Source organism: Ptychodera flava, chromosome 18 (genome assembly GCF_041260155.1).
Source record: "Ptychodera flava strain L36383 chromosome 18, AS_Pfla_20210202, whole genome shotgun sequence".
Lineage (NCBI taxonomy): Eukaryota > Metazoa > Hemichordata > Enteropneusta > Ptychoderidae > Ptychodera > Ptychodera flava.
In genome coordinates, this window is record NC_091945.1 from 13863387 (window position 1) to 13877731 (window position 14345).

The following is a 14345-nucleotide window of genomic DNA, read 5'->3' on the forward strand; positions in this document are numbered from 1 at the left end:
TTTTATGTTTATGTATTTGTTTGTTTGTTTATTATTTTAATTTTGAACTATTTCATTGCAAGTGATCTGTAACTTAACATTTCCATCCTACTTTCAAGGATCATTCAGATAAAATGCTATTTTTTATCAATTTCGGTTATCAATTTCGGTATTTGTCTGCAAGTCCCTTTAATTAAACACAGTGAGATTGAGTGAATCGCAATGTCTCGGGAAACGCCTCATTGTTTATCAACATATGCAGATTTCTGCTTGTCAACTTGACATCATCAGTTAGGGTTTTTTTTAATATTATTGATGACAGATTACCGAGAGTCGGGACAAATTTTCTCTGGCTGAGAGAACAGAGCACGTCACACACAGTTGTACACAGTCGACATGCTGCATGTTTTGTACTTCGACCAAATGGATTCAGCTGAAGCATGAAGCAAAGTCTTGTGATCTAAAGCACAACTGTGCAAATTGGCAACAAACCATTAATTTAGTACCGGATTAAGGAGCACAGCACAACAAGTTACATTTCGCATGCCAGTTAGGCCACATAAACTGGTATCCTGGTTGCAATTCATGCAAATGCTATGTATCAGGACGTATCAGGACTTACTATCTGAGCGTGTCATTGTGGTGTTTGTTTAACTGGTCTTTGCACCGTAGCTGACACCGGTGGTTCATTTTGGAAGCGGGCAGACCTGATTAATTCTTGATAGCTTCACAGAATCAAGAGAAGGTTGAAATGCTAGAAGTCAGTATTGCCATTGGATTTCAACTCGAAACGTACGCTAACAATTCCATGTGATAGAGATTGTTGTGCCAAAACCCTCATGGCTGCATCCCCAGACAAGTAGTTCAATAATCTGCAAACAGAGATAATTATTTCCTGCTTTGACCTTCAATCCTCCCGCCTGGCATCGGTTAAATTCGAGTGCGCTCATATATCGACGCTGGCAGACGAATCGCGCAAGCAAATTCATTCAACATTTCTTAAACTGTGCTTTAGCCAGCCTCAAAAAAAACACGGTTGGCGTGGTATGACGGGAAGTTTTCTGGATAATTGAAGCACAACTATCATTAATTTATCAGTCAACTTGGTATTCATGTAGCAAAGGGTGCCATGATAACGCAAAGTTTTGTATCTTTTGTTCTGAATATGGGCAAAGAAAATGTCATGTCCCCTTTGCTTGAAATGTTAATATGCACCTTCCATTTTGATTCTTTCGATTGTCTATATTTAACTTTGTCTTCTGGTCCACAGAAGGTTAAATATTTCGACAAAGTCATGAAAAATGTCGCATACTGTCGGCTGTTTAATATTTATTACAAATCGCGTAAATGTTTTTGGTTTTTTTTTTGGTTTTTTTTGTGTTTTTTTTCATAAGCTTCCTCTCACAACAAACAAGCATTATAAACACTTGCACAAAATCAGTTTCTCGCAAACTGACTTTTTTCATGGCACGGTCAGATTCAACGCGTCAGTATGGTGTACTTTGAACTTCATATCTTCACATTTTGCCGCTGTCAAGATGGTTAAGGGGTCTGAACGTGCGCTAATCTTCATTGCGCAATTCCAAAAGACTCTGTCCAAATGATAATGAAATCTAATTTAAAAAGACATTTCATGCACAGACGTAAATATGAACAAGCATGCGACAGCCGTCACAGTTGTGAACCATTACGTTACGTTACGATCGAACGATCGTACCCAAATCGAAGCCACGCCCATTTACGTAACAGGCCACCTTTCGTTATTTCATCATCATTTCATTATTTCGTTATTTCATCATCACGATTATGGCGAAACGATAAAAAGGGATCAAATTTATTTAGAGCATGTTAAGAGTTTACAGGACGTCGACGCTTAGTTTATTTACGATACAGCTAAATTAACCTAAATTCTTATACATCTACCATCGAGAACATTAGAATTTCGCGTACGCTGAAAAAGCCATAGGTAACGCCCATTCCGTAACACGAACGGTTTAAGGCCCCCCCCCCCCCCGTCCCTGCAGCTGTATCTGCTCGTTCACTGTTGAACGGTTTCAAGGATATCGATCCATTGGTCGAGTGCCAAAACATGTCTCGCGCGCTCTGTACGTGCGTGTGTAGTCCAAAACTTGCAGAAGCGCGTCCGAGTTAGCGTTCCACACTGGCGCGATAAAATCGGAAGGAAAATTGTTGACATTGCACGAAAACGGTCACTACTCTCTGACAATTGGATACCCTAGTTGGCAATTCTTTTATTTTGAAATGGAACAAGATGATGATCTACGTAAGCAAAATCTATTTAACATGTTGTCTGGCCGAGAATGAACCTAAAATTCCCGCCCTTGCTGGCCGGTGTATACCAGTGTTCCGTCGGTAAAATCGATGACCTTGCTGTGTACATATCAAAAAGTCTCCTGCTCTGCGCCTGCGCAGACGCTGAACAGAATTCGATAGCCCCAGAATTAACAGATATTACACAGCGAGGAAAAAGACGAGCCATCACATGGGTCTCTTACAACAGACCAAGTGTGAATGTAAGCTTCTATCGCATCGATAACGTGCAGTGATCTGCGTCCGAAAGCAAATCTAACATAGAATAGCATTCCTCAAGAGACTTTTTTCATTTTTATACTTCGATTTGGATGTAATGTTTTAGTTGTCAATAGTGTTACAGGCAGATCGATGTTAGTATATAAACATAGCATTTCCAATAGAACAAATTATAAAACACTCTGAACTGTGAGTCTGTACCCCTACCTCGCAGCTCTTTAGTGAAAACTTGAAATTTCACAACCTTTGGCTTTTTCAATTTTAAATCCATGCGAGTAGCAGACCCTGTCATGCGTTATCATTTGTTGGCACTAAAGTGAACTAGTAAATGAGGCCAATAATAAATCATATGGCGGCCCACTAAACCTACACAATGGCAAATATTGATGAATGTACTCATAAAAGTGGTTGACATCACATGATCCACGAAATAACATTACCATCAACAATATAAAATAAACGTCCCCGGTTCCCGGTCAACCTTGTCAAAGAAACGATCGGTCAGCAACTCATGACTGATTAGATTTGACAAGACAGCAATGCTATGGAATACCAGTGTTATCTCTTCATCAAGCATAGTTTACTTTTGTTTGGAATGTCAATTCGTATCTCTGAGACACTCTTGTGTCATGGGAGATATTTTCCGACTGAAAATGTTCAAAACTTATGGGTAGGCTCTTCACACTGGTGGTATAATTGAACATTTGTCCGGCATCGCCCAGATCAAAATGGCGGATATTTTCAAAACCTTCTAAATGACCAGAAAATGGAATTTGAACTTTGTAAAGTGTACGTCCGTCGTGGGCCGTGCTTAAAAACATTTACAAAAAGATTGTTATCGTGATGTAGTCAGCAATATTTTGACGCATTAGTTAAGGAAACAAGCGGCGGCGCATGGCAAGCTTATCAGCAGTGATATGCGGGGAAAATACCATTCACCTGTGCATGTCGCCTGCGCAATAAAACGTAATGTTACAGTATAATGACCTGGTTAAATGTTTTCAACTCGCGGCTGAGGACCGTTTGCTTTGAAGCAAAGTCCTGTATTCATGTTCTGTGTTCTGTTTGTGCGATTTTTGCACCTGTGATTCGTTGCTATGATGCTCTTCAGTTGAATTTGTGTAAACTTTATTTTATCTAGTAATTGATTTACTGTGCTACAGCCATCCTTCCATCTGGCCTTGCCTGTTTGATTCAGTATGAATAAAATAAATGAATCGAAAAAAAAATGAATTCTCTTTTCATGGTAAGATATATATTTACAATATAGAAATTGAATCTGAAAAAATAACGTATTTAAGATATGGGAGGATATTGCCTCTTGATATCAATTGTCAAGGACATATATGACGTTGTTGTTCACATAAATATGTAGAAATGCGGCACGCAATATAAAAAATCTTATTCCAGCGTTTGACATATAATGAGTTGTGCATCAAAGTTAAAAATCTCTATGGCCACTGACAGTGTTAAAGTTTAGAATTCAAGCAAGACATGTTCCTTTACGGAAGCGACAGTTTAAAATGATTTCGCAATATCCCGTCGCAGGTCGGTATTTACATGTACGAGAGATTGATATATCTGTCGAGCTGGAGCACTAAGTCTTGCCAAGTGGCCTTTTAGTATAGAGGGACCGTAGTCAAATATAAGTGTGCGTTCTCCTGGTGCTTCTCGGTATCACGTTATGTCATATATTGACTTCGTGGATTTGCAAAGGGCTTATTGGTATAGTTTGAGCATCCGGAAAGGAGGATTAATCAGAAGCAAGCGCCGTTGAACAAAAAGACTGGTAGAGTGCTCTCCCCGACCGCCCATTTAAAAAATCGGAAAATGCGGTACGCGTACATTGGCATGGCGAAGCTATTTCTAAATTTCTCGTCATCCCTGATTCCCTTTACTTCGGCGTCCACCGTCTATGCAATTTTCTGTCACCCGTCTGTCCACGGTTTTATCATCTTTCATTGCACTGTTTTGAAGTGTGCCGTCCAAGAGTTTCAAAAAGTTTGCTAGTATTCTTGAAAGAGTTCTTATACAACAATGCAGGACTCAATCACCAGTGGTAGTGATAAAACTACCAGGAGCATGTTAATTGTTATATTATGATTTTATTAGAAGGCGGATGCCGCAGAACTCGGCGTCCTACTTCAAACATGGTGGATTTAAGATATGCAAATTACCTGAATGTTTGCATTACTTGTTACAATGTACTGTAAACCGGTATATGTATGCGGCAGGATATTTTTTCGCGTTTTCTTTCCTGACGAACTATTCGCGGCGCAAGATATTCGCGTTTGTTGAAACTACAAACGGGAGCCTTGTCAGTGTCTGTGCGTCTACCACCGTTAAAATGCTGTTTTGCCACACTACTTTAAATCATTCGCAGATCGCTGGCAGTGCGATAAGATAAACTTGCGAAGCAAAGTAACCTTACACGCTGACCCCTCTCAAAAAGATAGCGGTCCCACTAAATATTGTGACCACCGGTACAAATTTTATTTAGGAACCGACAAAGTTGTCACAGGGCGAGTACCCTTGCCTCATTGTGTTATGTGTCGAAACACACGTGAGACGACTTTATCAAGGGTCATCGTTTCTTTTTCTGATAAAAAATCAGTGACGTGGTGAACAGGTTGGCCCTTCAATTGTTTATAAACCGAAGTTGATTGTTGATATAGAAATAACGGGCGACGCCCTGACCATTAACGTTTATTTATGGGCAAGGGCGAGGGGAAAGCCAAAAATTAACGGGCAAGGCTTGCCGAGTCCGTTAATTTTGGCTTTCCTCGAGCCCGCGCCCATAAATAAACGTTTATGGCCAGCGCGGAGTCTGTTATTTCCTTTGTATTATCAACAAACCCCTACAACAGTCAAAATTTACGAAAATTTCCCACAACGGGCCCCCAGAACTTGTCAGTGAGTAGTGCTCGCGCTGTACAAAATTTGCAAATCCGGAGATTTTTTCAAAAAAGTGTTTAAACTTGCCCACAAGTGTTCCATTTTATTTTGTGATTGATTATGATCTTTGTACAAATTACAATTTTACGTTTTAGCTGAAAGGTTACGATGTTTACGATATTATTCATATTCACGGGCGCATAAACAAACCATCATTGCGTATTTCTGGTCGTTCATATGGTTCAGCTCGACCAATTAAAATGCGACGTACAGGGCATGGTAATATAGTAATTAAATGTGTTACTCGTGTAAGTTAATAGTTATTCACCCAAACGCCGCTTTGTGCCACGCAAAACAGTGTGAAGGTCAAAGTTACATGATACATACATCAATTCCAATTTGTTTTCCAATGGGATCAAATATGGCCACTACACATCAATATAGCCATCACACTTGCATGAAGGTCATTTGTTCAAACCTTGCACACGTACAACTATATTAAAGAACAAACAAGGGGCTACGTGTCAGAGGGCTGGTGACCATTTGTCCGACGTCATCAGGGGGGCACATGATCACCTTGTCTCCTGCCTCGAGAATACGTAGAGCTATGATGTTTTTATAACATGCCTCCCTTGCATACTTTATCACTCCAAAAATTATTAATTTTATTAGCAAATTTCATTTATATGCTTTATTTCCGTGTAAGGCGAAAATTATTTTAAAAAAAACGATTTTCAGCAACAAACGGCGTAATTTGACCACTTTTTAATCCCGAAGTTGTCAAGATGCAAATAGTCCCCGTTCACCTCTTTTCAAATGATGACTATGCTGTCCTCTACGTCATCAGCAAGTTATCATTTTATCCTGTGGAGCTTCCGACGCTCGATGTATAAGGCATATACTAAGGCATAAATTTAATATATTCACTTCGTTCGTGGTTCAAAATATAGTATTGTCTCACCATAGGATTATGATATGAATGTGCTCGTTAGATTTCTGATTAGATTTATTATGTTTTACGTGTTCCAGAGGTCCTGAATGTCTTTCAACGTTTATTTCAATTCGGAAGCTTCAAACTGCTAAATGTGCCATTGACGATGCGTGACGACTGAACAGACCCTGGAACTGATGAAAGAGACTTGAAGCATCAATTCTCTGATACAAGTAAGACTCCCATAATGTAACTTATGTACGGTACTGACTATTATGTTTTAGTTGTTAAACAATATATACTTCAGTTTATTTAATGCTTACGCAAATTTAATGATATTTTCGAACTCTATGAAAATAAAAACGTTTCTGAAAGTAATTTATTTTCAACATCATCATAGATGGTTGCAAGCCTGCGGCAGCATCGTTATTTGTATATGTACTGTTTGAAAATTTTTAATCAAAATGAATTTTGTAACATAACCTAGTCTACCTTTCAATTGAGTACACGTAGTATGCGTCTCCAAAGTAAAAGACTTAAACTTTCGCTCAGATTTTCCTCAAGGAATGTTTTAACCATTCATTTTCAAAGACAAGAATAACAGTCGGGGGGGTCACCCTGCAAATTATGATACTAGAGAAACAAATTACCCAAGAATTACCGATAATTGAAATTCAAAATGGCCGCCATCCCAGTGTTATCTCTGTGGAGAAAAATAAAATTTTCGAATTTCGAAACACCAAGACGGTAAGAGTTGTTCTTACTCAAAGGGCTTTAAAATGAACCCCTACAAGTGATAGATCAGAAAGGAATTGAAAAAGTTTGAGAGACCGAATATCTGTCCCCAAGGCGCATTCTACCTAAAACACGATTGGAACTAATTTGGGATAATTGAATAGTCAAGTAATGTCGGTTTAATCCGCAAATGTAAGCTTATCTGCTTTTCTTTTTATGTTATACACTTGATTATATGAGTAATTTGTAATATTGCAACATTCAGCTATAGGACACCTTCTGAGAACTTTGAAAAATATGAAGATTCAATTATCCCAAATTAGTTCCAATCGTGTTCTGAACATTAGGTGAGGGTTAACTTGAATGTTGAATGCTAGCGCGTCTTTCATGCTAATCTGTTTATACTGTAAAGAAATTATCGTAATTGTCCTTCACACAATTTAGTTCATATTGTCGAAAACAACTTAGGTTATTTGCAGTCCCATTTCCGTGGTGATACTATACAACAATAGTAACTTCCCGTAATATCAACGGCTAATGTACCATGCTTGGTTGGTTTGTTTATTTGCAGAAGGTGGGGAATTGACGCTTTCTGCTTTCCTGGCTCCATGGATTGCTAACTGTTTATTGTACAAGTTCAACAACAAGTATACGTTGCTTCATTTCATTATACAAGCTACATGTACGTTATATATTACAGAAGAAACAATTCGTACCTACGATTCATAATATATATATATATATATATATATATATATATATATATATATATATATATATATATATATATATATATATATATATATATATATATATATATTTGATCTAGCTTTATGTATCTTTTACACCTTCGGCAACTTCAATATTGCCAGTTTTGATTGTATAACCTGTGATCGTTGTTCCTATGCCGTAACACTGAACTTAGCGCTGTATTTCTTTACATATGACTATTCCAACAAGTTTGTCAGAAGTAGCAATAACTATTTTAAATAACATTTGACAGTCTAATTGACTGTAATAGCACAACAGTTATGCTAGCAGAAATACCAACGGCCATAGTATGCTAAATTGCATGTGTTACGGAGAATCTTCGGGATGAGGCTAGGTAGGATAAGGGTATTGTCCATACAGCTGTAAGTTACTTTAAGTTTTCTAACTGAGATTTATATCCTTAGTTTGGTACGCTTCTAAAATATCCTATACAATTAGCAAGAGAGACATATATGTTGATATATATAAGCTCATCAGGGTTCATATTTGTTCATGCTGATGAATTTGGTATAAAAGTCAGCTATATATCTACTGTACTGGCTCTGCCTATATGATACTTTTACAGAGCAAAGAAAATGCCGATAGAAATGTGCGCTTGAATATCGATTGAACGGGGCAACCTTGTAATGTATGTCAATTGGCAATAGCTGGTGAACTGTGAGAAATTATTAGGTATAGAGCAATTTTCAAAAGATTAGCTGCTCATCCTGAACAACGTAAGTGTATTAAGGCTGTAATGGCTTCTCCGTTATCCAAGGCTGAGATCTTGCTTTATTAGATGATTTGCTATGGCATTGATGAATTGGATACAGGATGCGCTACTGAAATAGACGATAAGTGATTTAAAGAAAACACTGCTGGAGAGGCAGGAAAGATAGATGCACTGGATAAAAGTTACTTTATTGCAAACACCAGATACATCCAACGTATTTTTTTTTCAAATTACATGGAAACTTCATCGAATGATGGAAGTAAATGAATCATTTGCTATATGACTGCATAGCTGGATGATGACTTTCACAAACGTAAATAACTGTCATAACCTGTAACAGTATGTTTTTAAGCTGCACTGAAGCGATCAGGTCTTTGCCCTTTTAAGCGTTGGAGAAAGCGTATACATGGTAGAATTAGACAGAAACCTTGAGTAAATGTATATTGAGGTAGTATGCGCCTCGAAAGTGAAAGACGTAAACTTTTGCTCAAACTTTCCTCAAGGAATATTTCAATCATTCTCTTTCAAAATCGAGAATAAAAATCCGCGGTCACCGTGCAAATTTTGGAACTAGAGAAATGAATTACTCAAGATTTACCGATATTTTAAATTCAAAATGGCCGCCATCTCTTTGTTAACTATGTAGAAAAAATAAGTTTTTCGATTTTCGAAACACTAAGCCGGTGAAATGTTTACTTACACCAAGAGTTGTAAAACTAACCCCCACAAGTGGTAGATCAAAAAAGAATTTAAAAAGTTTGAGAGTTCGAATATCTGTCCCCGAGGCGCATTCTACCTTAATGTAATTGTTACGAGAAATGTTCATTTTTAAGTAGTTCATTCCAATGTACCGATCAAAATACTCAACGATGCTAGACCTTAAAAAACTAAAAAGGTGTTTTACAAAAAATATAATGGTTAATCTGTGGTAAGGTAAAGGCGATTTTATTAGATGTAGAATAATTGTTAGGAAGAAATAAAAATACAATACTAATTACACAACATAGATATATGTAACCTAACTACTACTCTGTCAATATGTGACCATTAATAAATAAAGAACATTATGGTGAAACATCAAAATTACTTTTTTAAAAGCAGGTTAAACTCAACAAGCTATGGTTTTGACTTTCTTGTGTTTCTTTCACTGATATTTGTTTCTTTCCCCTGTCTGTCGATGGTGTGGCCATAAACTCATCAACCTTCACTAGCTAAGCCCTTATTTAGAGATTCTTTCAAAATGAAACTTAAATACTGGATATGGATGTACATTTATACAAGCATATTTTATAGACTACAGATTTTATCAAGGATTGTTCAGTTCATTCTCCATTGTATCTAGTTTGAAACAATTGTAATATATGTACAAAATATTTATGTTGCCATTTCGATAAATTGCAGTTGTGAATAAATAATTTCCTAAACAAAGTACATTGCATATGATATGATATGTTAAAAGTTTAGTTTTTGCAAGAATTGGCAGATTTGCTCAGTGACTGATAGAGAGACGCCACATATAATTCGGCACATGACGAAGATAATCAGCTGCGTGGCGTAAATTTTAATGTAGGAGTGCGCAAGGACTCCACAAATAGTTTTGACTACATTTCGATATATTGCATATCCTTTGTAAGTTTGAGTGCGTGACCTCAACCCAATTACTTTATTGTCTTGTCATAATGTATATGTTCCAACATGAATATTTCAAATATGGTACTGCTTCTTATCGATACAAATATACCGCCCTTGAGGGCACTCCGAGATAAGGTTAACATAATTGTCCGTATATACCATTATATATATATATATATATATATATATATATATATATATATATATATATATATATATATATGAAACGAAGCAAAATTACATTACAGCAACAGAGTGATTTGATAGAACTTTAACAAGGTATGCAAGGATTATAAAAAGGAAAGTGGTTCATTGGATTTTTTACTGATATAGGTAATTTTTTCTTCATAATATCTGTGGCCTCCTGCAAGTTCTGAGAACCCCTTGTAATATTTTAATTGATCAAGCAGAAACTTCGACTATTTATTCGGCCTTTTGAATTCTTCGGAAAATTGTTAGGTATGCATATGTTCTGATGATATTCGGTTTAGATATCCGAAAACCGTAACCACCTGTCGCCATTCATCTGAAATATAGAAAAAATACAATCTGTTGAAGAAAAGATATCTTTCCAAACCATCACCATCACACATGATGTTGCTATGATGTACCTATAAGATCTACCCCTCATTGCATTTTTACCAATCCAGTGAATTGTGTTGCCGGAAGAAAGCACACAATAAATCTTGCTTGTTTTGAATTTCTCCACCGTGCAACTACAGTACAAATTTGTACACGACAATCAACAAAAAGTTTAACCTCCCCGTGAAGGTAGAACGCGCCTCAAAAATGAAAGACTAAAACTTTCGTCCAAGCTTTTCACGATGAATCATTCAACCGTTATCTTACCAAATGACGAATAAAAATCAGGGGTTACCGTGCAAAGTTTGGCACTAGAGAAAACTTTACCCAACATTTACCGATGCTGTAAGTTTTCCTTACTTCAAGAGCTTACAACCGAGTCCCCACACGTGGCAGGTCAGAAAAGAGTAATTAACATTTGAGAGTCTGAATACCTGTCCCGAGAGTTTCTTTCGTGCAGGTCCTTGGCTGTGTGTAAAATCAGTGGCTAAAGTGACGTTCGACTATGGAGCCTACAAGTATGACTGCTGTCATTTGAGAGTATCAACAGACCCAACTCCCTAAAGTATACGCTCTTGTCTCGCGTTGACTTCATGGAACGTCGAAGATGCAAGCCAGACGGCGTGCAGGCTGTTGCAAAATCATAAAAATAATTGATTACGTTAACTTAATTCGATTCACGAGACATGTCCCTCTTAATTGCTATGATTACCTCTTCGTCTTCTGCAAATTCTTCAGAGTCAAACGATGATGATGTCTGAAACTGACCGCTGATTCTACTTCTTGGGCGTGGTATATAGTAGTTACCTTCAGGCAGGTTGATATTATGTATTTCCGGTTTAAAAATGTGCTCACTTTCGGTCACCGACACAGTCTGACAAAGGAATGAAACAAAGAAACGATTGAAGTCGAGCTTTCATATGCATTTGATATTGAAGATAAAATAAATCAAATACGTTTAAACTTAAGGCAACACTTGATCTGTCGTGTATGTTGTCCTTTCGCTCGAGCAACATTTTGTGTGTATGTTAGTTATGTTGGTTGATGTTTGCTCTCTCTCTCTCTCTCTCTCTCTCTCTCTCTCTCTCTCTCTCTCTCTCTCTCTCTCTCTCTCACCTCCTCCTCCTCGCCGCCAATCGCTGTTCCCGTCGGTCCGGCATACGGTGATGTCAGTTCTGATTGTTGCAAATTACTAAGTGAAGATTGGATGTCCGATTTTGATAATTTTGCTCGCATTCCAACCTGAAGATTCAATAAAAGATATGGTATTCAGTGCTTATGCTGAGCGTATGTGTACACAGCCACCCACAACACATGCATACAGATATATCGTCTTTGACATCCATAAAGCAATTTAAGACCATATATATATATATATATATATATATATATATATATATATATATATATATATATATATATATATATATATATATATATATATATATATATATATCTGTGTGTGTACATTGTTACATGTAACAATGTTTCTTGTGTGTGTGGTGTGTGTGTACATTGTTACATGTAACAATGTCTCTATTACTGTTACACTGTCGCTCCTTATACGTAAGATAAAAACACACTGTCACACATTGCGTACAAAAGCTTTCTGCAGCTTTGAATACGATACCAGTGAACAATATTCACTGTGTGTAAAGCATTCTTACCCTTATTCTACGACAGAGTGGACACCAACAGTTGCTTATCAACAGCAATTAATGTTCTTTCATAATTCTGCAAGGGCAACTGTATATTTAAGTCACCATACAGTTTTACGAGTTTAACAGCATTGCCCTTCGAGAAAAACTGCTAAATGGGCGCATATCAAATCCTAAGGCATTGTAATACTCTCCAACGATTTATTTAATTTGTTGCTAAAGTTGTACACAGTTAGTTTGATACTAACTGCGCAGAAAATCATCGAGAGAGAAGACAATAGAAAGAAAGGTAATGTAAGGCGCATCATTATAAATAGTAGTCTTTGTATGTGCTGGCTCCTTCAATTACCTACTGAAATGCGTATTCTAAATAAAATCTTTTTACCATTGGTTTATGAAAACATCAACTGTTAGTGTTATCTCATTTCATTACTTACTGAAACGCTTGTTCTAAACAAATTTGTTTTTCTACGACAATGGCATGCACAAAAGATCAGTATTTTCGTCAAGAGTCTGAATAAATCGAAAATAATACAGTATTAAGCATATCCTTGATAAATAAAAACTATCCAAACACTTCAGTGCCAAAGTTTGTGCAAAGATGGCATTACTTTAGAGAGTTAGTATTCGTTTTTCCATAATTCTATGCTCTATAGCTTGTGGAGAAGCAAAAAGAGTTATTTTGCTTGATGCACAGATATTACCCGATGGTAGAGATGATTTTGAATCGGTTCCGAACACAACATCGCTTTAATCGAAGAACCCATCACATAATCTTACACAATTACTGGAGGTAAGTCTTTTGCGAGTAATGGCAGCAGATCGAAATATCCACGGCAGGTTCGAACGGAATATGTACCTATGCAAAACTATATTAGCCTTTGGATATTTTCTCGAATTGTACTCTAATGTCACAAGACTGTACGACAGAAGAGATAATTTCAATTTCACTGTAATCAATATCCCACACCTAGACAGCAATTTTCCACTCTACGGAGTATACATATCTCAGCATATCCTTTATGCGAGATTTTGCGGGGGGGGGGGGGGGTGGTCACTTCTCTTACAAGCTTATAAATCAAGGTTATACAAGAAAAAGCCTTCAAGTTGTCTCTACATTTACTATAACAAGTATTGTGTGTCCCTCAGGCAGATGATCACTGATGGCATCATGAACATCAGTCTGTATGTTTTAATCATGTACAGTCTATTTTGACATACAGATTGGCATATGGCGGATGTCACATGTGGGGCAGGATGTGCTAAAGCTTTCGAAACACCCGACATCATTTCTTGACTGTTTAACCAGATGTCCATACACATGTATCTTTCTTTCGCGACTTTGACTGTGTTATGCATAGACCCTTGAGTAAAACGGGATGTTTTTTTCGAGGGTCTATGGTTATGTGTACCGGTGCTTTGAGATGTGCGGTATTGTATTTGTCTCATACTGTAACTGTGTAAGACAACATTTGACTTTACGGTGTTTGGGTAACGGATGGGTATGAATGCTATCAATATATACACATTATGCCAAAATGTCACAGAGAATATTTTGTTTTTGTTTTGTTTTTGTTTCTAATTGATATTTATTTGTATTTTTCCTTACATTTACACTAAATTAAGGTTTGTACGGCATAATTCTGTATCAATGAGTTCTTCTATTTTGACTAGTAATGCTTGTTCGAGAGTTGCTGTCCAGTATAAACCTCAAGTGAAAGTTTTGGTGCCACACTTGAAAGCCAATAAGCATGTCCGATATTTGATTTTCGCAAACTAGACAGCAGAGTGAACTCTTTCCGTTTAGATAAACACTGAGGACTTTGCTGTGATATTGAAGATCAGACAACCAACAAATCGTAGATTGAATACTTTAGTATTCATCAAGTACAATTTTTCG

General features: G+C 37.0%; 1 protein-coding gene across 1 annotated transcript in view; it reads right to left on the reverse strand.

The window, feature by feature from the left end:
- Positions 1–8740: 8740 nt before the first annotated feature.
- The window catches only part of LOC139117611 (fibrillin-1-like), a 129015-nt gene continuing 123410 nt past the window's right edge, over positions 8741–14345 (reverse strand). The window contains exons 62-64 of the mRNA XM_070680852.1: positions 11904–12029; positions 11500–11661; positions 8741–10731 (exon numbers count right to left, since the gene is read on the reverse strand). Coding sequence (XP_070536953.1) covers positions 10693–10731; positions 11500–11661; positions 11904–12029 — 327 coding nt within the window. The 3' untranslated portion in view covers positions 8741–10692. The remainder of the gene's footprint in view (positions 10732–11499; positions 11662–11903; positions 12030–14345) is intronic.